The sequence below is a fragment of the Scyliorhinus torazame genome, chromosome 5 (genome assembly GCF_047496885.1).
Source record: "Scyliorhinus torazame isolate Kashiwa2021f chromosome 5, sScyTor2.1, whole genome shotgun sequence".
Taxonomy (NCBI): Eukaryota; Metazoa; Chordata; class Chondrichthyes; order Carcharhiniformes; family Scyliorhinidae; genus Scyliorhinus; species Scyliorhinus torazame.
Genome location: NC_092711.1, coordinates 289,506,986 through 289,530,078, shown reverse-complemented (window position 1 = coordinate 289,530,078; position 23,093 = coordinate 289,506,986). Strand labels below are relative to the sequence as shown.

The following is a 23,093-nucleotide window of genomic DNA, read 5'->3' as shown; positions in this document are numbered from 1 at the left end:
CCCTTCGCCTTGGAGACCACGGGTGAGTGCTTCAACACTGGTCCACACAAACGAGGACCAGACAGGACGGCACTCATTGGGTCTCCCAGGCGATCGATCGGAGGAGCCCCAGATGCATGCCCTTTGGGCAGGGTGGTACCTGGAAGTGTCAACCTGGAACTCTGACAGTGCCACCTGGGTGCCAGCCTGGCACTGCCAAGGTGCTCAGGTGGCACTGCCAGTATGCCAGGTTGACACTGCCAAGGTGCCAAGCTGGCATTTTTGCATGTGTACGATCGGGCCAGGGGTCCCCTGCTCTGGTGTTGCGGGGGCCGGGGACCCTCCCATAATACTTTGGGGCTTGGGAGGTGTCGGGGTGCATTGGCGGCTTCGGAGATCAAGGGCGGAATTCTCCCAGCCCTGGTCGGGCAGTAGAATCCCCGCGAACGGGCCAACCGCCCCGGCGCCGGCACGCGATTCTCCGCAGAGTGGAGAATCGGCGCCATTGGCGGCAGTGTGGTTGGTGCGGCGCTGGTCGCGGGCCCCTCTACGGGGCCGGCCCGCCGATTGTACGGCCGGGATGGGCCGAGCAGCCGTAAGAAAGAGCCGAGTCCTGCCGGCGCCGTTCTAACCTGCTCTGGGCCGGCAGGACGTCTGCATGGAAGGGTCAGGTGGCGGCCTGTAAAGGGGGGGGGGGTTGGGGGGAGGGGGAGTCCATCCCCACGGGGGGCCCCCAATTGGGGCCCATCGATTGGCAGGCTGGCCTCTCTGGCTGAGGGCCTCCTTTCCTACGCGCCGGCCCTTGTAGTCCTGCGCTATGTTGCGACGGGACTGGCGTGTTGAAGGAGGCCACTGCACATATGCGCATTGGCGCCAGCGCTATTCCGCATGTCCTCGTTGGCGCTGGCGGAACTGCGCATGCGCGGATCCCGCGGTGCACAGTTTACATCGGAATCGGCAGTTGGAGCGGCAGGAACCGCTCCAGTACCGTGCTGGCCCCTTGTCGGGGCCAGAATTAGTCCTGGGAGCGGCCTGTATATGCTGTCGTAAAACGTGACGGCGTTTACGACAGCGTGGACACTCTGCCGCCGTCTGGGAGAATCCCGCCCCAAGTTGTCATTTACAAATGGCGTACCGAGTTCCAGCGAGCGGAGCTCCTCATTGCAGAAAACAGGGCTATGTCCTGCCTCGGGCCCACCTTCCCCGCTGAGGCCCCTTATTTACTGCGAGTGCCGTTGTGTAACCATGTGTTTCTCGGGGCTGCTGGCGCCAGGAAACACGCGGCTAAACGCGCTCGCTATTGGACTTTGGTCCCATTTAGTTGAATCGCGCTCATGATGTATAATTCCAATGAATTGTTCTTTAACTTGTTTGCAGTTGCCCATAACTCTGATTTCATTCATGAGTCTGTGAGGAAAGTTTTTTTTTCAGTCCCCTGTCCATCACTTCCAGTTGGAACAAAGGAAATAGGAGAAGGTGGAGGTCATTTGGCCCATCAAGCCTGCTCCATTATTCAGTTCGATCATGGCTGATCTTCAACCTGAATGCCATTTCCTTGCACCATCCTATATCCCATGTCTTCACTATCTGGAGATTGGACAATCTCTGCCTTGCATGACTTAACCTTCCCAGCCCTCTGGGGCAGGGAATTCCAAAGGCTTACCACCCTCTGAGTGAATAACTTCCTCCTCATCTCGGTACTAAATTGCAACCTCTTATTTTGTCAGTCTGATGAGGACTCCCACAATGGCAAGTATGGCTGTTTTAGCACAGTGGGCTAAACAGCTGGCTTGTGGCGACTGGGGGCTTGTCACAGTAACTTTATTTAATGTCTAGAACATAGAACATACAGTGCAGAAGGAGGCCATTCGGCCCATCGAGTCTGCACCGACCCATTTAAGCCCTCTCTTCAACCCTATCCCCCTAACCCAATAACCCCTCCTTTAGTCACAAAGGGCAATTTATCATGGCCAATCCACCTAACCTGCGCGTCTTTGGACTGTGGCAGGAAATTCGGAGCACCCGGAGGAAACCCACGCAGACACTGGGAGAACGTGCAGACTCCGCACAGACAGTGACCCAGCAAGGAATCGAACCCGGGACCCTGGCGCTGTGAAGCCACAGTGCTATCCACTTGTGCTGCCCGATGCCCAATAAGTGATTTTCATTTCATATTGTCCTTTGGTAAGGAGACCAATACTGTACACAGTAGTACGGATGCACTCTCACCCAAGGCTCTCTTCCACAATTACAGCAAGAACTACTAACTGGCTGAGTTCTCACATCCACTCCCTCAGCCTTTGTCTGTGAGAGAGGTGGAAAGATCCAGAGAGAGGAAGAAAAAAATACTTCTATTTTTAAAATGCAACCTTTCCCGTAACAGCCTCTCCGAACAGGCGCCGGAATGTGGCGACTAGGAGCTTTTCACAGTAACTTCATTTGAAGCCTACTTGTGACAATAAGCGATTTTCATTTTCATTCATTTTCATTTCATGCTGATGCCTTAATGTCATTGATAGAAGGCAATGTCAATTACTACTCTGGAAATTGAGCAAGGGCTGAGATCACCATTGATTAAATGCTGAGAAAAGTGTATCTTTCCTATAGCAATCTTGGAAAAGGATGAACCGATGCTTATCTATTCAAGTCTGAAGAACATCAACTGTTTGAAAACCTTTTTGGAATAATATTCATCTTTGATACTGTATGTACATTTGTACGAAATAATATTCTATATTTAAGTCTGGCCTTAAAGTGAAGTTGTAATAAAAAGGATATTTTTTCAATCTTCCCTGTAATTTTAACATTAAACCACTCCTCAATGATTGTCTTCCGAACTGCTCTGTACAATTCTCTGTGTATAAAATGCAAATGAATAACTGATTTCAGACTGACCTCGTTGTGCCTCGTGGCATGAGGCACAAATTAACTTGATCTTTCCAGTTTTTAAAAATTGAATATGAAAACTCTGCTTCACTAAAGATTAAGCCTCAATTTCATAGAATCTCTATAGTGTAGAAGGAGGCCATTCGGCCCATCAAGTCTCCAAACACCCTTGGAAAGAGTACCCTGCCTAGGCCTATGCCCAGACCTTATCCCTATAACATCACCTAACTTTCTGGACACTAAGGGTAATTTATCATGGCCAATCCACCCAACCTGCACATCTTTGGACTGGGGAGGAAACTTGAGCACCCGGAAGAAACCCACGCAGGCACAGGAAGAACATGAAAACTCCACGCCGACAGTCACATGAGGCTGGAATTATACCCAGGTCCCTGGTGCTGTGAGGCAGCCGTGCTAGCAGTTCTAACCACTGTGCCACCTCGACTGCGGGATTCTCCGTCAGTGGGATCCTCCGCTTTGCCGACAGCACACCCACACCCGCAGGTTTCCTGATGCTGTGGGGTGGCCACAATGGGAAACCCCATTGGCCAGCTGCAGGAGCGGAAAATCCCGCCTCCAGCAGGGGCAGGGCATGCCAGAAGATGGGACTGGCAGGGCGGAAAAGCACGCCCCTTATTTCTCAGCGTAAACTTCCCTGGACAGGTTCTAGGACGTCCAATGAGTGTCACTCTGAGATTATGACTATGAAGTTCAAAATGAAATTGAGACCATATGGGTGATGCTGCTTGAACTTTCCAAACATTTAAATTGAAGTGTTAGGCAGGAGAATTGGAATCTCAGCCCGTTGCCTGGCAATGACGAGTAAAGCAGCGGAATTGGGATTGGTTCAATATAAATGCAGCTTTAGGGGTTGTTTCAAGCAGACCCCAGTACTTTGTATTGCACTTTGTTCTTATGTATGTTGGAGGTTGTTGTGGTCTTTTGATGCTGGACTGAATTCCCCACAGGATAAAGTCTCTGTAACATTGCCATTTGTGTTATGCCTTATAGGAGATCTTGGTTGTGAACTTACTGATAATTCCCATTTTGCTTCATTTCTTTAGAGCATCAGGCACGGTATATACAGCAATAGATATTGCCACTGGACAAGAGGTAAGTCCTTGTCCATACAAGTTATCTTCAATATGATACATCAGATAATTACCCTGCTTATTTTGCATTTGTGGAGTGTGGCAGTCTTCCTGTATTATTGTCTATTGTATTAAAGCTTGTGCACTGGCCTCCCTGTATGATGTAGTATCAATGCTACACAGCACATGATACTAGAATACATACATACCACAACCCCGTGTGTATAATGTACTCGTGTCTCTTGTGTAACAAGCATTTTTGTAGCTTCCTTCTCCGATCTAAAACCATGTAAAACGCACTGGGCAGAACTTATTGAACACTTCCGGGCCTTCCCAGAATTAAGGTTACCGGGGCTGGAATCCCCCTCCACCGTTTCCCCAGAGCTGCCAGCCAGTCGGAGGCCAATGCCCTTCATGATGCCAGGTCCCTCAATCAGGCACCGAGGGGCTTTGAAAGTGGGCATACCCTCCCCACCTCTCCCAAGTGCCTTTGAATGAGGGCATTCCCTCCCCACTCACCCCAAGTTCCTTTGAACGAGGATATTAACTGCCCTCTTCAGGGCCTCCATTAGGTTTCGCCTGGGAGACATCCGCAAGTCATTCCATCCCATACTTGAACGTGACGAAGCGGGAAGGCAACGGGATCCCCACTAGGAACCTCCCATCCACCTGCCAACATTCACCACTTGGGAGCATTAAATTCTGCCCCCTATATGTAACCCAATGCAAGCGTTTTGCTGGAACTTCAGAAAAAAGCACTCCAAACATTGCACAATATTTGAAGTTGCAAAGCAGGAGAGACAGTTTTATTTTAATTGCCACTGCCTTTTACTGCCTACATTTAACAAACATTGTAGCAACTTTTTGCTTGACTTACAAATTATCACATCTACACTGTGTAGTTACAATGGATAAAGTGGCTGGTGATTATTGTACATCACCATTTTCTCAGATGGCATCTAAATTCAAACAATATTTAGTCATTTTCCAAATATTCATAAATTGTCCCAATCCATTAACACTTGCATCTAGAATAAACATTCAGCGCCAGTGAGAATGACTGATGCCCTCCCTCTGCCTTCATTACATGAGTAGTATTTTCCTTCACTGTACAGCTCGATCACTTCCTCCATGCTGACTTGCATTTATAGGCCGATTCTAATCAATTACCAGAACATTCTGCATACATTTCGCGTAGGTGCTTTGAGTTCTTTCCAAATTCATGACATTTGAACTCTGGAGCTGACAGCCGTCTGACTGTATGGCATTTAAATTGATTTTCAGTTCAGCACATTCCCCATCTGACAGTCACGAGCAGAGACATTTTATCCCTGGGGCTTTTATCTTGATGGGAATTGTTGAACATCAGGGAGGGGGGAGAGAGAGATGGAGAATGGTTATTATTACTGCTGTTGCGATCCCAGCTGAATTAATATTGGACAAATCAGCCCCCAGGGTGAAATCTGACTTGATAGATCTGGGCAGGGTTCTCCGTCAGCCGAGGCCGGAATCGCAAAATACAATTGGGCGGAGAATCGATTCTGTCGCCGAAATTGCGACGCCACTGATTTCATATCAAATCACAATTCTCCGTCGCCTCGACAGCAGCATTAATGCATTCAGGAACGCACGTACAGTAATCACCGTTTGCATATCATAAGCAGGCCCGACCTGGTATTCTCTGGGGTCTCTGAGATTCTCCACCTCCAATGGGTTAAATTCCCGAAGATGAGGCTCACTTGTGCTTTTAAAATATGTGAAACCGGCGTCCTGGCTGCTGAGGGTAAGAAAGGGGGGACGGAAAGTGTCCAGCATTGCCGTAGTTTGCTGACAGTTGTGCCGATGGCCGGTGGGACTTCTGCCAGGGCCGGGGGGAGTAGCGTGAGGTGGCCAGGAGATGGGCTGTGAGGTCGGGGTGGACGGGCACGCAACACCATTGCCGCAGTCGGAAAGGCAGCTATGCAGCTTCGAAGGCCGCTGACTGCCCATTCTGAACTTAGGGCCACAGATCGTATGGGTGTCCCCCCAGGGCACCCCCCTACATGCCCTCTGGCCCCATCAGCGGGATGGGCGTGCTCCAGCACAACCAGTGCCACCTTGTTGGCTGGGATGGTGTGTGTGTGGGGATTATAATGTGTGTATGTGGCTGCAGCTTGTCAGTCTCCCGGGTGTCAATCACGGACCCAACGAATATCGCACCATTTCTCATTAGAATCAATTGTGTTCCACGTCGGTGCTAGCCCCTCCACAGTCGCTGAATCGGTTCAGATTCAGCGCCAGTTTTTCTGCTTGGTTGAGTTTGGTGGAGTTGTGGATAGTAAGGAGGGCTGTTGTCGGCTGCAAAGAGACATAGATAGGATGCAGAGCTGGGCTGAGAAGTGGCAGATGCAGTTTAACCCTGAAAAGTGTGAGGTTGTCCATTTTGGAAGGACAAATATGAATGCGGAATACAGGGTTAACGGTAGAGTTCTTGGCAATGTGGAGGAGCAGAGAGATCTTGGGGTCTATGTTCATACATCTTTGAAAGTTGCCACTCAAGTGGATAGAGCTGTGAAGAAGGCCTATGGTGTGCTCGCGTTCATTAACAGAGGGATTGAATTTAAGAGCCGTGAGGTGATGATGCAGCTGTACAAAACTTTGGTAAGGCCACATTTGGAGTACTGTGTACAGTTCTGGTCGCCTCATTTTAGGAAGGATGTGGAAGCTTTGGAAAAGGTGCAAAGAAGATTTACCAGGATGTTGCCTGGAATGGAGAGTAGGTCTTACGAGGAAAGGTTGAGGGTGCTAGGCCTTTTCTCAGTAGAACGGAGAAGGATGAGGGGCGACTTGATAGAGGTTTATAAGATGATCAGGGGAATAGATAGAGTAGACAGTCAGAGACTTTTTCCCCGGGTGGAACAAACCATTACAAGGGGACATAAATTTAAGGTGAAAGGTGGAAGATATAGGACTGATATCAGAGGTAGGTTCTTTACCCAGAGAGTAGTGGGGGCATGGAATGCACTGCCTGTGGAAGTAGTTGAGTCGGAAACATTAGGGACCTTCAAGCAGCTATTGGATAGGTACATGGATTACGGTAAAATGATATAGTGTAGATTTATTTGTTCTTAAGGGCAGCACGGTAGCATTGTGGATAGCACAATTGCTTCACAGCTCCAGGGTCCCAGGTTCGATTCCGGCTTGGGTCACTGTCTGTGTGGAGTCTGCACATCCTCCCCGTGTCTGCGTGGGTTTCCTCCGGGTGCTCCGGTTTCCTCCCACAGTCCAAAGATGTGCGGGTTAGGTGAATTGGCCAATGATAAATTGCCCTTAATGTCCAAATTGCCCTTGGTGTTGGGTGGAGGTGTTGAGTTTGGGTAGGGTGCTCTTTCCAAGAGCCGGTGCAGACTCAGGGGGCCGAATGGCCTCCTTCTGCACTGTAAATTCAATGATAATCTATGATTAATCTAGGACAAAGGTTCGGCACAACATCGTGGGCCGAAGGGCCTGTTCTGTGCTGTATTTTCTATGTTCTATGTTCTGCTGTGGAAATCCATGAATCCTGCCTCAGCTTCAACACGTAGTCTAAGAAACAGAGAATCCCACCCCCTGGCACTACCGCCCGCATCCAGGCAACCTGGCACTGCCTGTCTGTCACCTTCCACTGCCACCCAGGCACTGCCAGGGTGCCCAAATAGCACTGCCCGGCTTACAGGGGCACTGCCAGGGTACCAGGTTGGCAGCGCCAAGGTGACTGGCTGCCAGGTTGCCCATGCCAGAGATCAGAATCGGGGGTGCCGCGCCCCTAAGAGGTAAGTTAGGGTTGTGGGGGGTCAAAAGTCAGGCATTAAAAAATGGCGCCCCGATCCAAGAATCACCTTTCTGCACTGACGAGCTCAGGAAATGAGGTAAGTGTGGGCCTCGGTAGGGCGTTCCCGATAGGGGCCAGAGAAACGGCAGAGTCCTGTTATATAACAGAGTCGTTCCCGGCGCCGCAGACACTGAGAAACACCTCGCTATACGCGCTCAAAACGGGACTCTGTTTTATGTGCGTTAAAACACGCCCCATCCCTTTTTGCTTGGGGGCCTTCCAGACTTCCTGGCACCAAGCTCACAGTTGTTCCACCTTTCTTGACACAAAAATACAAATGTGAATTCAACTTAAAGTTATTCATGGTTCAGCATTTGTGGCATACCTGATTTGATGTGTGTCTAGGTATTTTGTGGGAAAGGTATCAAACTAGTGAAGAGAGAGAGATAGAGAATTCAAAAAAGGAATTTACTTTCTTCATTGAGTTGCTCCCAATTCCTCCCATTTATCACTTGTTCCATGTGCATTGTTTGAAACATAGCCAATTCGGACAGGCAGTAACACACAGCAGTAGCAGACTTACCCAAAGTGCAAGCCTTAACATTGCTCTTATTGGGATTGCACTTGTGCTGAAATTGTATCATTTGTGAATTGATTGAATCTCTAGAAAAACGAAGTGTACCTTAGTGTGTCAGCCAAGACCAGCTTTACTGCTGGACAGGGCGGCACGTGGCGCAGTGGTTAGCACTGGGACTGCAGCGCTGAGGACCCGTGTTCGAATCCTGGCCCTGGGTCACAGTCCGTGTGGAGTTTGCACATTCTCCCCGTGTCTGCGTGGGTTTCACCCCCACAACCCAAAGATGTGCAGGTTAGGTGGATTGGCCACGCTAAATTGTCCCTTAATTGGAAAAAAAAAATTGGGTACTCTAAATTTATAAAAGAAAAAGCTTTACTGCTGGACTATTTGACCTCGAGTGTGGCAGGGGTCATGTGAATTGGACCCTATCCCCTTCTTGCCCGACACCCACATATACACATGTTGTAGTAAAGACTGCTGGACTGCAATCTTTATTTTATCTCCCCATGGTCAATTCTAATATTGCACCACAACTGTGGGAAAAGTCATCTAACTCAACACAGAGCAGAGGTCAAACCTGTGGCCTTCCGAAGTCTGTACGGTTCAGCACCACATCAAAGGGTATGACCACCCAAAGTGCTGTGTGTTTTTCTCTAATAAGGGCACTATTCCGCTGACCTCTCACTTCAACCAAATCTAATTACAGGTTGCAATCAAGCAGATGAACCTACAGCAACAACCCAAGAAGGAGCTGATTATAAATGAAATCCTTGTCATGAGGGAAAATAAAAACGCAAATATTGTGAATTATTTAGACAGGTGAGCCTTTATGAACACACACAACTTGTCAACTCTGAACGGAGTCATAGAGGTTTCATCACATGAGCTGCCACCTCTAGTGGTCCAGCTAGCCTTTTCCTCTCCATTTCCTGAACTACTAAATGGATGTGTTCAAAAAATTGAAAAGCAGGCCAGAATTCTCTGACCGTTCGCTGGCGGCGGGATTCTCTGATGCCGCCGGCAGCGCAATCCCACCCGCAGGTTTCACGGTAGAGTGGGGTGGTTTCAATGGGAATACCCCATTGACAGCGATGGGAGCAAAGACTCCACCGTTTTCAATGGGCTTCTCTGTTGAATCCATCCCTTGCCGCTGGGAAACTCACAGCAGGTTTGTGCCGCCAGCGAAGCCAGAAGATCCCGCCGGTGTGAACAGCTGGAAAATTCCAGCCAATATTTCGGGTGCATCTACATCTGTAGTACGCTTACCACTTCGAGAAGCACTCCGTGGCTACGGTGTTTGACCGTGGTAGATCTGTATTTTCCTATTTTCTGGAAATTTTTGAAACTAGGAGCTGCACACAGGTTCCCATTACCAATCTAATCCTGACTGATCCACAAATATTCCTAAAAAGACACTCATGTACAATCCACGATGGGGGAAGCAAGGCTGAGCTGGACATTGTTAGGATCAGATTGCTCGTTAGTTAATATTCTTTTCCATTTGGAGAGGTGGGGGCAAATGCCAAAAAGCTTGTGGTGCATCGTGCTGTAATTGTTGACCCTGAGATTGGGAGCTTAAATGGGAATGTTTGGGGAGATTTTTATGCCCAGTCGGATGGTGCGTTTGGAGGTGGGGAGAGCATTTAATCAGGTGGGAGCATGGTGGCGTGTGAGAACTCTGTCTTCACCAAAATTAAGCCCAGGGTGGGAGATCCCGTGATCAGACTACCTGCCCCACCACCAATTGAGGCCCTCAAGTGAGGTTGTCACCGGGGATGTGCATGACAAATAAACCTGTGTGAGCTGCTTGACGTCTCCTGCAGTAAGTACCAGGGTCTCTCCATCAAAGGTACTCAATACCTGATCGAGAAGTTCACCATCGGGAAAAAGGGCCCATTGAGAGTCAACTCCTGCCCTTGCTACCGACCTGCCTACATCTCTCTAGGCCCTCCAAGCCCCTCCACCTCTCGAAGGCCCTCCTGCCATGATTGGCCTTTAGCGTGCGTTGCTCCTCGGCCCTGTGCCTGTGGTGTCATTCTGACAGCAGCCTCTATGTGCCTGTGGGATGCTGGTGAGGAAAAAGGCCGTCGGCCTCTGATTTGCTGGCCGTTCTTGGGCAGGGTTTCCTACCTTGGGATCCTTGATCCCGGGAAAGGGCTACAATTGGAGACTTAACTGCACTTTACCTGTGGGCCTTTCCAGAGGAGGCAAAGTGGGTCTGCGGCCGGCTGGCGAGACCCTTGATGCCCCGCATAGGTTCCCCTCTGTTGTAACTGTCCTCAGTTCTATGTTGCTTGATGACAAACTGCCTTTTTAATATGGAGACAGAGAGATGAATCATGCTTTGATTATAATGTCAGGCCAACCTGAGATTAGGTGTTAATTCATTTTTAAATACATTTCTTTTAGTGGTAAGTTGAGTTTCGTACTACTTTTGTTTTTATGTCAGTTATCTTGTAGGGGATGAACTCTGGGTAGTTATGGAATACCTGGCTGGTGGTTCCTTGACAGACGTTGTCACAGAGACCTGTATGGATGAAGGTCAGATAGCAGCAGTGTGCCGGGAGGTAAGTGAAATTTAGTGCATCGCACTTTGTGCTAAATGTTGAGCAAATTGCCTGCGGAGAAGCTGCCAAGGATTATACAGTTTAAGAAAATATGTTGTATGGCCCATTGAACTGAGTCTATCACGGGTGAGATAAAGGCAACTCACCAGATACCAGGAGCTGCTATCTGCTCACATACACCAGCAATAAAGCAGGGGGGGGGCAGGAGTGGTGAGGGAGCCTTTATTCAGGTTGGAACGTACGGGGTGGAAAGTCTGTCATCGCCCAATTACACCCCCGTCACCTCCCAATTACACCCCCCTCCCCCAATTAAGTCAGGGGCAGGGAAGGTTGAGCATAGCCTTCTCACCTCTAGGCTAATTAAGACCCTTAAGTGGTCATCAACCGGCAGTGAGGGCAGGCAGAATTACATGAGCAGGCCACCATGTATGCCCTGCCTACATGCTCAGGTGGGGATGACTCCTGATCAAGCACCCTGTACGCCATGGAAGGCCCTACAAGAAGTAAGGGCTGACTCCGCTAAAATCTCTCCCACTGTTTTCCCACCCCTCTTGAAATCTACCCCACCACCGCCGGGCAGGGCCTGCCTGATTGACCTCAGTGAGGCCACCCCACTTGCCTCTCCATCAGGCCTCCAGGTTTGCCTATGGTCCGGGCCAATTGCAGTCCCAACAGTGGCCACCAATCCCAGTGGTGCTGCTGAGACTAGAGAGCTGCCAACGGTAGGTGGCAAAGTGCCAAATTGAGATTTAATCCTGACAGGAAATGACCACAACACGGGTTGCTACCATTTTATGCGCACGATGCTGTAGAAGAATATCATAAATGCAGAACAAGAGAAGGCCCTGAAACCCACATCATCCCGCATCCAAGTGTCCATTTGAAATTTCCTCATACACCAAAAATTAATTGCTTACTTTAGTTTACTTTACTTTTGTTTACTTACTTTACTTTTGTTTCAGCTTTTAACCCAGAATAACTCATAATTTACCATATAATTATTCAAATAACAACCCACCAAAGTTTTAAGCTTCCTCCTTTGAGCCACAGCGGCCTTTGCAGTAAAGCCCCAAATAAAAGCCACAAAATTATATTTAATTATAGTCAGGAGGCAGTGAATGCTGAGTAAAATATTGAGAAGGATTAGAATTGCTTGAAGTAATTGAAATTCATTATGCAGCACTATCTTTGGTGCTTTGCAGAGTTGTTGCCTGCACATATTCTGTAATGAGAATATTCTTAAACATCACGATTGAATGAGCGTGACAGCTTTGGTGACATGTAAGCAAGTGAGCTTTTGAAAAGTGCAGTTACCCTGGGGACTATGTAACCTAATTTACATTTTCTAAACCTTCAAACTGATCCACAACAACAACTTAAATTGATATAGCCCCTTTAGCTTAATAAAGTGTTCCATGGCCTTCACAGCAGAGTTATAAAGTAAAGTTTTGATACTGAGCCATGTAAGGATATATTAGTGTAAGGATATATTAGTGTAACTGATACTGATGATCCACTTGAGGTATAGTTGGGAAGAAATGGGAATCCTCCATCCAAATGATTACCTGCAGATACAAAATGGTGTGTTTGGATCCACATTTGACCGGTAGCAATGGCGACTTCACAGCTGTGATTAATTGTTGTTCCAGTCGCAAAAAGCCATGGGTTCAAGAGGGTCACAGCTTCCTGTGACTTCTGACCATCCTCTGGAGGTGTTTAATTTGAGGGGTTCAGAGGGGACTTCCATTATGAGGCATCCTCGCTGACTCTGTCCTACATCCCCAGCACCCACCTCTTCCAGTGGCGTGCCGGCTATCCACAGCCTCAGGCATCGTGATTGGGCCCTCCCGCGTGTGCAGCCCTCCCTCTTTTCCATTATTGGTCACAGCTTTGGAAGACAGCCTCTTAATTGTATGCCTCCTGGAAGATCGCACAGGTAGGTGGCTCTCTTGAACCATCCGGGTCGGAACCCCCAGTAACGGTGCCGGTTCATGTTTAAAAACAAAATAGGTAAAATTTAATCGGCTGTTGCTGAGTGAAGAATGTGGTAAAGTATTGATTTTGTTATTAACTGCATGAGTAGAGCTGCAAAGATAATGATCCCAAATAAAAGATCATTTACTTCGTAATGAGTTATGAAAAATGTTTAATTATGATTTGGTCAAACATGTTTGTGTTTTTCATATAAATGTTTAAGACAAAGGTGATTGTAGAGCCTAGCCTTGAAGAATATTCCTTTAAAGATGATTTTCAACAACTTATAACTAGAATATTGCAGCTTGAATCTGGTTGTAGCAGTGATCTACCTGAGGGCAGGTCCTTTTGCACATTTCTCCGCATCTTGCAGTCTTGTGTTTTCCTCTTCAATTGCTATGTCGAAGTTCCCATTTTCAAATGCAGTAGGCAATGTGACTAGGAAAATGAGTGCATGAGGTGATTGCGCTTTATCTTCCTCCTGTGCTTAAAGGAAGCCAAGCAGCACAAGTGGCTAGCATTGTGGCTTCACAGCACCAGGGTTCCAGGTTTGATTCCCCACTGGGTCACTGTCTGTGTGGGGTCTGCACGTTCTCCCTGTGTCTGCATGGGTTTCCTCTGGGTGCCCATAGTGACCAAAAAGGTTAGGAGGGGTTATTTGGTTACGGGGATAGGGTGGAATGAGGGCTTAAGTGGGTCAGTGCAGACTTGATGGGCCGAATGGCCCCCTTCTGCACTATATGTTCTATGTTCTATGTTTTGTTCTGTGAAATAATCTTCCCAAAGGACCCTCCGCCTTTAAACAACGGTTGTCTCTTGAGGTTATAACTCTTCTGCTGTCACCATTGACAGCTTGCTGGTTCTATCATTGGCCATGGCTCGTAACCCCGAACATGGGACCCCCTTATCGGGGCCTAGAGCAACTATGCAAAAGCGGAGGGATGACTATCCCTTGAGGCCCTGCAGGCCTATTCAGACCGGTTCCTCTGGAACAGTTTTATTTTACATTGTAACAGAGCTCAGATGCAGTGGTAATGAATAGCTACTAAAATAGAAGTATCTTTCAATTAGCCTACACCAAGACTATGTTTTGTTAAATGCAAAAACAGCACTGACCTTACAGTGATGTAAGACTAATTAGGGCTGTGCTTACTGCAGCAACTCAATCCAATCTGGCTAAATTGTACAATAACTTGCATTTTAAAGAAACTGTCTACATTATATACTGCAAGCAGTGAAGTTTAAGTTCCAGCTAGCCACACATGAAGACCACCATCTAGCAGCACGTTTGTAACATTTTTTTGTTGTTTCTAAAGAGATACAATCAATATTCAGTCTCCAGACAGCATGAAATTGTGATTTCATACATGCTGAATGCAGGGGATCCTTTCTGTTTTACAGGAAGAGCCAGGAACAAAGCACTGAAAATTCTTGAACCAAGCTTTCTCCGATCAAAGGAGTCTGGATAGGTTAGATAGTGAGGAACAATCCCTCTCGCGAAAGGATTGAGAATGAGACGGCAAAGGTTTAAAATAATCAGCAAAAGAAACAATGATAACATTTCCACGCAGCAGTGCCTTGATGCCAGTGCCGGGGTAGAAGTGCCAAGGTGCCTGGCTGACAGTGCCCAGGTGCCAATAGGAGTGCCAGGATGCCACCCTGCCTAATACCCAACCACCCGGGGGGAGGGCCTCCACTGGCCTCAGAAACCTCTCCGGATGCCGTGACGACTAGTCCATGTTTGCGTGGACTTGTACTGAACAGCTCCCTGGCGAGGTCTCCCAAGCGAGGTCAGTGAATCCCGAGCCCCAAGAGAATCTGACGAAAACATCTATTGAGCTCATTGAAATATGCATATCTGGATTTCGCCCAGCGAGAGCAAGATCCAGATCGCAATATCTCACAAGAATCTGTTAAATCTCGCAAGACGCTTAGAGAGTAGCGAAATTCAACGCCAGATTCAACGGCCTCGATCTGACATCAAGTTGGACACGACGAGGCTATTCACACCCTTCCCATTCTGCTAGCCTTTGTCCTTTTGCCGTCAATTTGTATCATTCTTACTGTTTGCCACTCCTCAGCAATCAGCTGTTTGCATGAAACTTTGCTTTGTATTGCAATATCTAAGTCATGTACTGTATATCAAAAATGTAATAATCTTTGTAGTCACCACACTCCGGCGCCAGTACACAGAGGGAGAATTCAGAATGTCCAAATCACCTCACAGCACGTCTTTCAGGACTTGTGGGAGGAAACCGGAGCACCCGGAGGAAACCTACGTAGATAAAGGGAGAACGTGCAGACGTGACCTAAGCTAGGAACCAAACCCGGGTCCCTGGCGCAGTGAAGCCAAAGTCCGAGCACTGAGTTTTGGGGAACGTTACTGTCCGCCAGTCTGAAAAATAATCAATTTCCACGGAGACTCGCTGTTGTCTTTCCCTAAGCCAATTTTTTTATCCAAGCTGATCCTGACCCTCCAGTTCCATGAACCTTAATTTTGTTAACCAACCTTTCATGTACATCACAAGATGCAATGTGTTGTGTTAATTTACAGAATAGCAGAGCGCACATAGCAACCATCAAAAGGAGACATTGAAAATAATTCTTATTTTGTGACTTACATCTTGGGCTGGATTCCCCACAGTCCAGCACCAAAATCGTATTTGGCACGGGGGCGGAGAATCCACTTTTACGCATACGTCGCGTGGCTGGCGCTGCTCCTGTGATTCTCCGGTCCCTGTAGAATCGCTCGTGCGCCGATTATGCGACAGAGGCCCCCCCCCCCCCCCCAAGCGACCACGTTTTGCCTGTCGGGAACGTCGGGTGGTGGCTGCGGACTCAGTGGGGGGGGATCAAGCACCGGAGGGGGCCTCAAGGGCAGCCAGGGCGGCAATCGGACGCCTCGGTTTTGCGGCCGCGTGCCATCTCGTGGGGGGGGGGGGGGCTACCATTTTGTGGTCGCTCCGCGGTCCAAATCCACCATGTAGCGTGGGGCGGCCCCTTATGTGCCAATCTTGTGAGAAATCATTCTTTCCCAGAATAGTTGTGGTGTCAATTTGAGATTTGGCACCACCTTGTGGCTTGAAGATGATTCATCCGATAACCTTTGACAAAATTGGGAGTGGGAATAAAGAAACTTGCTGAATACAAAATACCCTGTTTGCGTATGTGTGGTTGGGGAGTGGGGGGGTTGGGGAATGATTCCTTTTTAACCATTTCCTGTTTGATTTTACATAATACCATTCTTCAGAGCCCTCATTCCCCAGAAGCCCCAAGTCTGCAATCCCTCCTTTCTAAAAAAAAATGTATTTTATGATCGGATTCCGGGAGGGTAGGAGAGCAGTCCCGTCAGTCGCGTCCCGTTCCCGGGGTAGAGACAAAAAAACAAAATGCGCAAACCGTCCAGACTGCACCCCCCTCCTCACCCTGCGCACGTCAGGAGATCAACACCCTCCCGCCCCGCCCCGCACGGCAGGAGATCGCGGCGACCACGAGGCAGGCAGCAGAACAAAGGAGGACTCCCGGCCCAGCCAGAAGCCTTTCTCTCTCTCGACCCTCTTGACCCGGCGTGTGGGTGAGTGAGAGGGGAAAAAAAAGAACTTCCCCAAAAACGGTTTGCAGAGGAACCTGTAAAGAGGGGGGAAAAATGCCAGAAGGTAGCCAAAGCAGAAGGAGGAAGGGCACCAGAAGCAGAAGGGTCCATGGGTGAGCCCACTCAGACGAGCTAACCGGCAAACAAAGCGGCGGAACGGGAGGCCCACTGCAACAAAAAGAACTGGGCAGACAGGAGCTATTTCCCCTTGGGTCAGGGGGGAATTGGACCAGGAAGGCAGCCTTTGCCGAGGTGCTGAGGGAACATCAGCAGGAAAACAAGTCAGAGACTAGAGCAGACATGGGAGGCCCCGGTGCAGGCTGCAATGGCCAAGGCCCAGGCGGAGGTGCAGCTTGCCCTGGGCAGAGCAGAGGAGAGACTGGAAGCCCAAGAAGAGAAACTGGAAGCCCAAGAGGCGACCATTAAGGAGCTGGAAAAAGCCGCGACTGACAAGAGCGACCGGACACGGCCCAGGGGAAGGAGGTGGCAAGACTGGTCACAACGCAGGGGAGCTTGAAGGGCAGAGTGGACGATCAGGAAAACTGCTCGAGGAGGCAAAATGTCAGGATAATGGGCCTTCCAGAGGGGATCAAGGGTAGAAACCCCACGGCATACGTGGCCGAGGTGCCGGGTAACTTAGTGGGGAGAAAAACTTTCCCCAACCCACCAGAAATGGACAGAGCACACCGGTCGCTATGCCCGAAGCCCAAGGCAGGGGACCACCTAGCTAAACTGCACCGGTACCAAGACAGGAAAACAATCCTGCGCTGGGCCAGGCAAAACAGAATCTGCAAAGGGGAAGGACATGCCATTAGAATTTACGAGGACATTGGGGCAGACCTAGCCAGGAGACGGGCAGAGTTTAATAGAGCGAAAGCAGCTCTTCACAAGAACGAAGTGCGTTTTGGTATGCTGTACCCAGCGAAACTCTGGGTCACATACCAAGAACGAGAACACTTCTTCACAACCCCCTCCGAAGCAAACAAGTTTGTCGAGGAACACGGGCTGGAAAGCCGACAGTAAGGATAGAAATAATGGGCCCCTGGCAGGGGGCAACAGCATGCCAACGGGGGGGGGGGGGGGGGGGGGGGGGGAGGGGGGAGGCAACGGCAGCCCCCCCTCCCCTCCACGGCAAGTGCACCCTGAACAAAAAGCAAACCACTACCTAAGGGACCACTTCAAGTGGGAGACCAGGCCCCAGCACGAGGGAACGAGAGTAACGGAGAAGGGAGAGCAAGCGAGAGGAGTGCAGGGCAGGAAACCGTAGAGGTCGGACGAGGGAGAAGCGAGACAGTAACCCCCGGTAGGGGGGCCACCGCACTAGCAGGAAAGCTAACGCCGGAGGCATGCACAAAGCAGGGCCGCAGCCAGGGGGCACGCGCCAGGTGGGGGGAAGGAGGGACCATTCAACAGAGACGGGAGAGTAAACGGGGATAGGGGCAGGGGAAAGAGGGACAAAAGAAAGGTATACGGGAGAGGGGAGAAAAGGGGGGGGGGGGAAGGGAAGGACCGGAGGGGGGGAACACTGGGAAGGAGGGACAAACCAGGCTAGAAAGAGAATAATAATAGAGCTACAAAGTGCCACAACCAAAGGCTCGGAACAAGGAATCGTTGCAAGCATCCACATGGCCTCTGGGTGAAGGGAGACTCCAGAGTGCAGGGGACTACCCGCATGGCGGACGCACAGTGGGCAGCCATGTCAGGTGCCCCCTGGACAAAGGGAAACCCCGGAGTGCAGGGACCCGACCGCATGGACAGAGCAGTGACAGCGGTCATCCTGGACGGCTCCCTAACCAAGGGAAACCCCGGAGGGCAGGGGCGCGTTCACCAGGTAAGTATGGTTAATCCCACAGGAGCGAGGGGGCAGAAGCCCCCCACCAGGATAGTCACCTGGAACTTAAGGGGACTCAACGGCCCAGTGAAAAGTTCCAGAGTCCTCACCCACCTAAGAAATATGAAGGCAGACATAATCTTCCTCCAAGAGACGCACCTGAGAGAGCAGGACCGACTGCAGGTGAGAAAGGGCTGGGTGGGGCAGACCTACCATTCCTGCTATGGGACAAGGGCCAGGGGGGGTGGCGATATTGATCGGCAAGAGGACGATGTTTAGGGCGACGAAGACGGTTACGGACCTAGGGGGACAGTACGTCATGGCCAGCGGGGCCCTGGATAGGGCATTGGTGGTACTAGTTAACGTGTACGTGCCCAACTGGGACGACACGAGCTTCATCAAAAAGACCATGGCAGAAATTCCCAACACAGCGACACACCGACTAATCATGGGGGGGGAGGGGGAACTTCAACTGTGTACAGGACCCAACGACTGACAGATCAAGCCCCAAAACGGGGAAAAGGTCAAGCATGGCAAGAGAACTCGGTCACTTTATGGAACAGATGGGAGCAGTGGACCCCTGGAGGTTCGCCCACCCAGGGGAGAAGGAGTTCTCCTTCTTCTCCCCAGTGCACAACGTATACACCAGAATTTACTTCTTTGTGGTGGGGAAAACGGTGCTTCCGGGGATAGACAAAGTGGAATACTCCACAATTGTGATATCCGACCACATGGAGGCTGGAGACGGGCAGGGCCCAACGCCCCACATGGAGGTTGGACTTTGCCCTACTAGCAGACAAGGCCTTCAACAAAAATATATCACAGGCCATAGCAGAGTACACGGAGAACAACCAAAACAGGGAGGTCTCATCCTCCAAGTTCTCGGAAGCGCTATAGGCCGGAGTAAGAGGGGAAATTATCGCTTTCAAAGCTCGAAGAGATAGGGAGGAAAGGGCGGCTAGACAGCAGCTGGTCGACGCCATACTGGAGGTAGACCATAAATATTCCGAGGCCCCGACCGTAGAGCTCCTGGCGGAAAGGAAAGAGCTACAAAGGAACTTTGATCTGCTCTCCACCAGGAAAGCAGTGCACCAACTCCGCCAGGTACGTGGGACCCTATATGAACACAGAGACAAAGCCAGCCGCCTGTTGGCACACCAGCTGAGAAAGCAGGCAGCCACCAGAGAAATTGTACAAATCAAGGATACCAGAGGCACATTAGATACAGAACCAGAAAAGATCAACAAAACCTTCAAGGCCTTCGACCAAGGGCTGTACACCTCAGAGCCCCCAATGGGGGAGTCCGGGATGAAACGGTTCCTTGATGGACTGGACATAGCAGTCGTGGGGGAGGGCAGAAAACAGAGCTTGGAAGCACCACTAGCACTGGGAGAGATCATGGACAGCATTAGCTCCATGCAGGTGGGGAAGGCGCCGGGACCAAACGGTTTCCCGGCAGACCTCTACAAAAGATTTGCGACAGCACTGGCCCCGCACCTGCGGGAGATGTTCACAGACTCACTAGCGAGGGGCACACTGCCACCCACGCTAGCACGGGCCTCAATCTCACTGATACCTAAGAAAGATAAAGACCCAACAGAATGTGGGTCATACAGACCCATCTCACTGCTGAACGCAGATGCCAAAATACTGGCCAAAATCCTAGCCAAAAGGCTCAAAGACTGTGTAGCAGAGGTGGTTGCAGAGGACCAGACGGGCTTTGTCAAAGGTAGACAGCTGACCTCAAACATCAGGCGTCTGCTAAACATGATAATGACCCCCTCCGGGGAGAGAACACCAAACGTGATCGTCTCCCTAGCCGCAGAAAAGGCCTTCGTCAGGGTCGAATGGAAATACCTCATAGAGGTACTGGAACGGTTCGGGCTTGGAACAGGATTCACCTCCTGGGTAAAGCTCCTATACAACGCTCCCATGGCGAGCGTACGGACCAACAACACCAACTCCCAATACTTCCAGCTGCACAGGGGCACCAGATAAGGATGCCCACTGTCCCCGCTGCTGTTCACTCTCGCGATCGAACCACTAGCAATTGCTCTCAGAGCAGCAAAAAGCTGGAGGGGGATCCGAAGGAGTGGCAGAGAGCACAGAGTCTCACTCTTATGCAGATGACCTGCTCCTCTACATTTCAGACCCACAAAGCAGCATGGACGGAATCATCGCGCTCCTGAAAGAGTTTGGCGCCTTCTCAGGCTACAAACTCAACATTAGCAAAAGCGAGATCTTCCCGGTACACCCAGCACTAACGGGACTGCCGTTTAAACAAGACCAACACAAATTCCGCTACCTGGGGATCCAAATAGCCCATGACTGGAAAGAGATCCACAAATGGAACCTCACCAGTCTGACAGAGGAAGTAAAAAAGGACCTGCAAAGATGGAACACACTCCCACTCTCCCTCGCGGGGAGAGTCCAGACGATCAAAATGAACGTGCTGCCCAGGTACCTCTTCCTACTCAGAGCCATCCCGATCTACATCCCTAAGGCCTTTTTCAAAGTGCTGGACAAACTAATCATGGCGTTCGTATAGGGGGGAAGAATGCTAGGATCCCAAAGAAGGTCCGACAAAAAACAAAATCAAGGGTAGGGCTAGCCCTCCCAAACCTACAACTTTACCACTGGGCGGCGACGGCTGAGCGAATAAGAGGATGGATCAAGGAGCCAGAAGCCGAATGGGTGCGCGCGGAAGAGGCCTCCTGTAAGGGGACCTCCCTCCGGGCCCTCGCCACGGCGGCACTCCCACCCCCACCCAAAAAACACTCAAGCAGCCCGGTGGTGATAGCCACCCTCCAATCCTGGAACCAACTACGGCAGCAATTTGGCCTGACCAAAATGTCGGACAAAGCTCCCATCTGCAACAACCATAGGTTCACACCAGCGCTGACTGACACCACCTTTAAAAAGTGGGGACAGGACGGAGGGACACTGACAGTCAGGGACCTATACACGGATGTCAGGATCGCAACAATGGACGAACTGACAGAGAAATTCTAGCTAGCCAGGGGGAACGAGCTAAGGTACCTGCAACTCAAAAACTTCCTACAAAAGGAGACAAGGACGTATCCACAACTGCCACGACAGACATTACTGGAAGAGTTAATGGATGCAAGCATCCTAGATAAACGGAACTGTAGCGACATGTATGGCCGACTGGTAGAGAGGGCCGACACCGTACTGGACGCAAGAAAGAAATGGGAGGAAGACCTGGGGATTGAAATAGGATGGGGACTCTGGAGCGAAGCACTGCATAGGGTCAACTCCACCTCCACGTGCGCAAGGCTCAGCCTGCGCAACTAAAAGTAGTACATAGAGCCCACTTAACAAGAACTCGTATGAGTAGGTTCTTCCCGGAGGTGGAAGATAGATGTGAACGGTGCCAAGGTGGCCCGGCCAATCACGCCCACATGTTCTGGTCTCGCCCCAGACTTGCGGGGTACTGGACAGCCTTCTTCGAGGCGATGTCCAAAGTGGTGGGGATGAGGGTGGAGCCATGCCCGAAAGTGGCGGTCTTCGGGGTATCAGAGCAGCCAGATCTATTCCTGGGGAGGAGGGCGGACGCCTTTGCCTTTGCCTCCCTGATCGCCCGCTGTGGAATCCTGTTCGGCTGGCAGTCAGCATCATCAGCCAAAGCTGCAGACTGGCTGGAATCTCGGAATCTCTCCAAATGGAGAAAATCAAATTTGCCATCCGAGGGTAGAAGGCAGCTTCCACAGAACGTGGGAGCCATTCACCCAATTGTTCCGGGACCTGTTTGTGACCAACAAACAAGCAGAAGAATAGTCAGGTAGCCAAGAATCAGGGGAACGTAGCCGAGGCGGGGGAGGGAGGGATAGACCGGGGCGGGGGGGGGTGGGATATAGCAGCTAAACCTAAGAAAAAAGGGAGGAGTGGGGGAAGAGGGAAGAGACAGGGAACAATAGGGAGGTCCCAGAGAGGTGGAGGGGGGGGGGGGGGGCAAGAGAATGACAGCCGGAAGGAGGGCGTGGGAAACGATAACAAACTTGGCATCTACAGGAGCAGAGAACAATGAAAATCCGGGCGAAAGACGGGACGAATGGCTGAAACGGAGGTGATCGCGAGGCGACAACGGCAGCGGAAACCATCCGGGAGGAGCAAGCGACAACACCAACACCAGACCCATTTGCGTATTGCCCTCTGTAATTGTTCTGTAATTGTTTCCCCGGCGCCCAAATGTATATGTACCCTCCCAGTTTCCCCCCCACCTCACACAAACAGATGCCTACTTATATGCTAAAAACAATACTGCCAATTGTACAGAGCTGCGGTTGTTGAGCTAGCGCATAATACCCTACCAGTTATTTTATTCTAACTTTTTTGTTGTTGTTGTTTGTTTTGTTTTTTGTGCATGTTCCCTTCTATATATATATATATATATATATATGTATTCTATTTTGTGTACATAATGGTAAATATACTTTGTTCAAAAACCCAATAAAAAAACATTTATAAAAAAAATAAAATGTATTTTATTACAATCATGCATCAATACAGGTTGCAGCGAACAAACACCCCGGGAAACATGCTTACCTACAATCAACTAGGCAGTCTGTACATATTTTTCCCCTTATTCATCCCCCCCTCCCCGCGACGAACAGCCCCTCAAACACGATCACAAACATCCCCCACCTTTCCTCAAACTCCCCCTGAAGAGCCCCTTAACTCATACTTTATCTTCTCTAATCGCAGGAAGTCATACAGGTCACCCAACCAAGCCGCTACCCCCGGTGGCGATGCCGACCGCCAGTCCAGCAAAATTCATCGCCGCGC

General features: G+C 50.0%; 1 protein-coding gene across 8 annotated transcripts in view; it reads left to right on the top strand.

The window, feature by feature from the left end:
• LOC140421196 (serine/threonine-protein kinase PAK 3) overlaps positions 1 to 23,093 on the top strand; it is a 313,927-nt gene that overhangs the window by 272,942 nt on the left and 17,892 nt on the right. For all 8 annotated transcript variants that reach the window (XM_072505715.1, XM_072505708.1, XM_072505711.1 and 5 more), the window contains 3 exons: positions 3,930 to 3,978; positions 9,030 to 9,142; positions 10,773 to 10,890. In XM_072505715.1, coding sequence (XP_072361816.1) covers positions 3,930 to 3,978; positions 9,030 to 9,142; positions 10,773 to 10,890 — 280 coding nt within the window. The remainder of the gene's footprint in view (positions 1 to 3,929; positions 3,979 to 9,029; positions 9,143 to 10,772; positions 10,891 to 23,093) is intronic.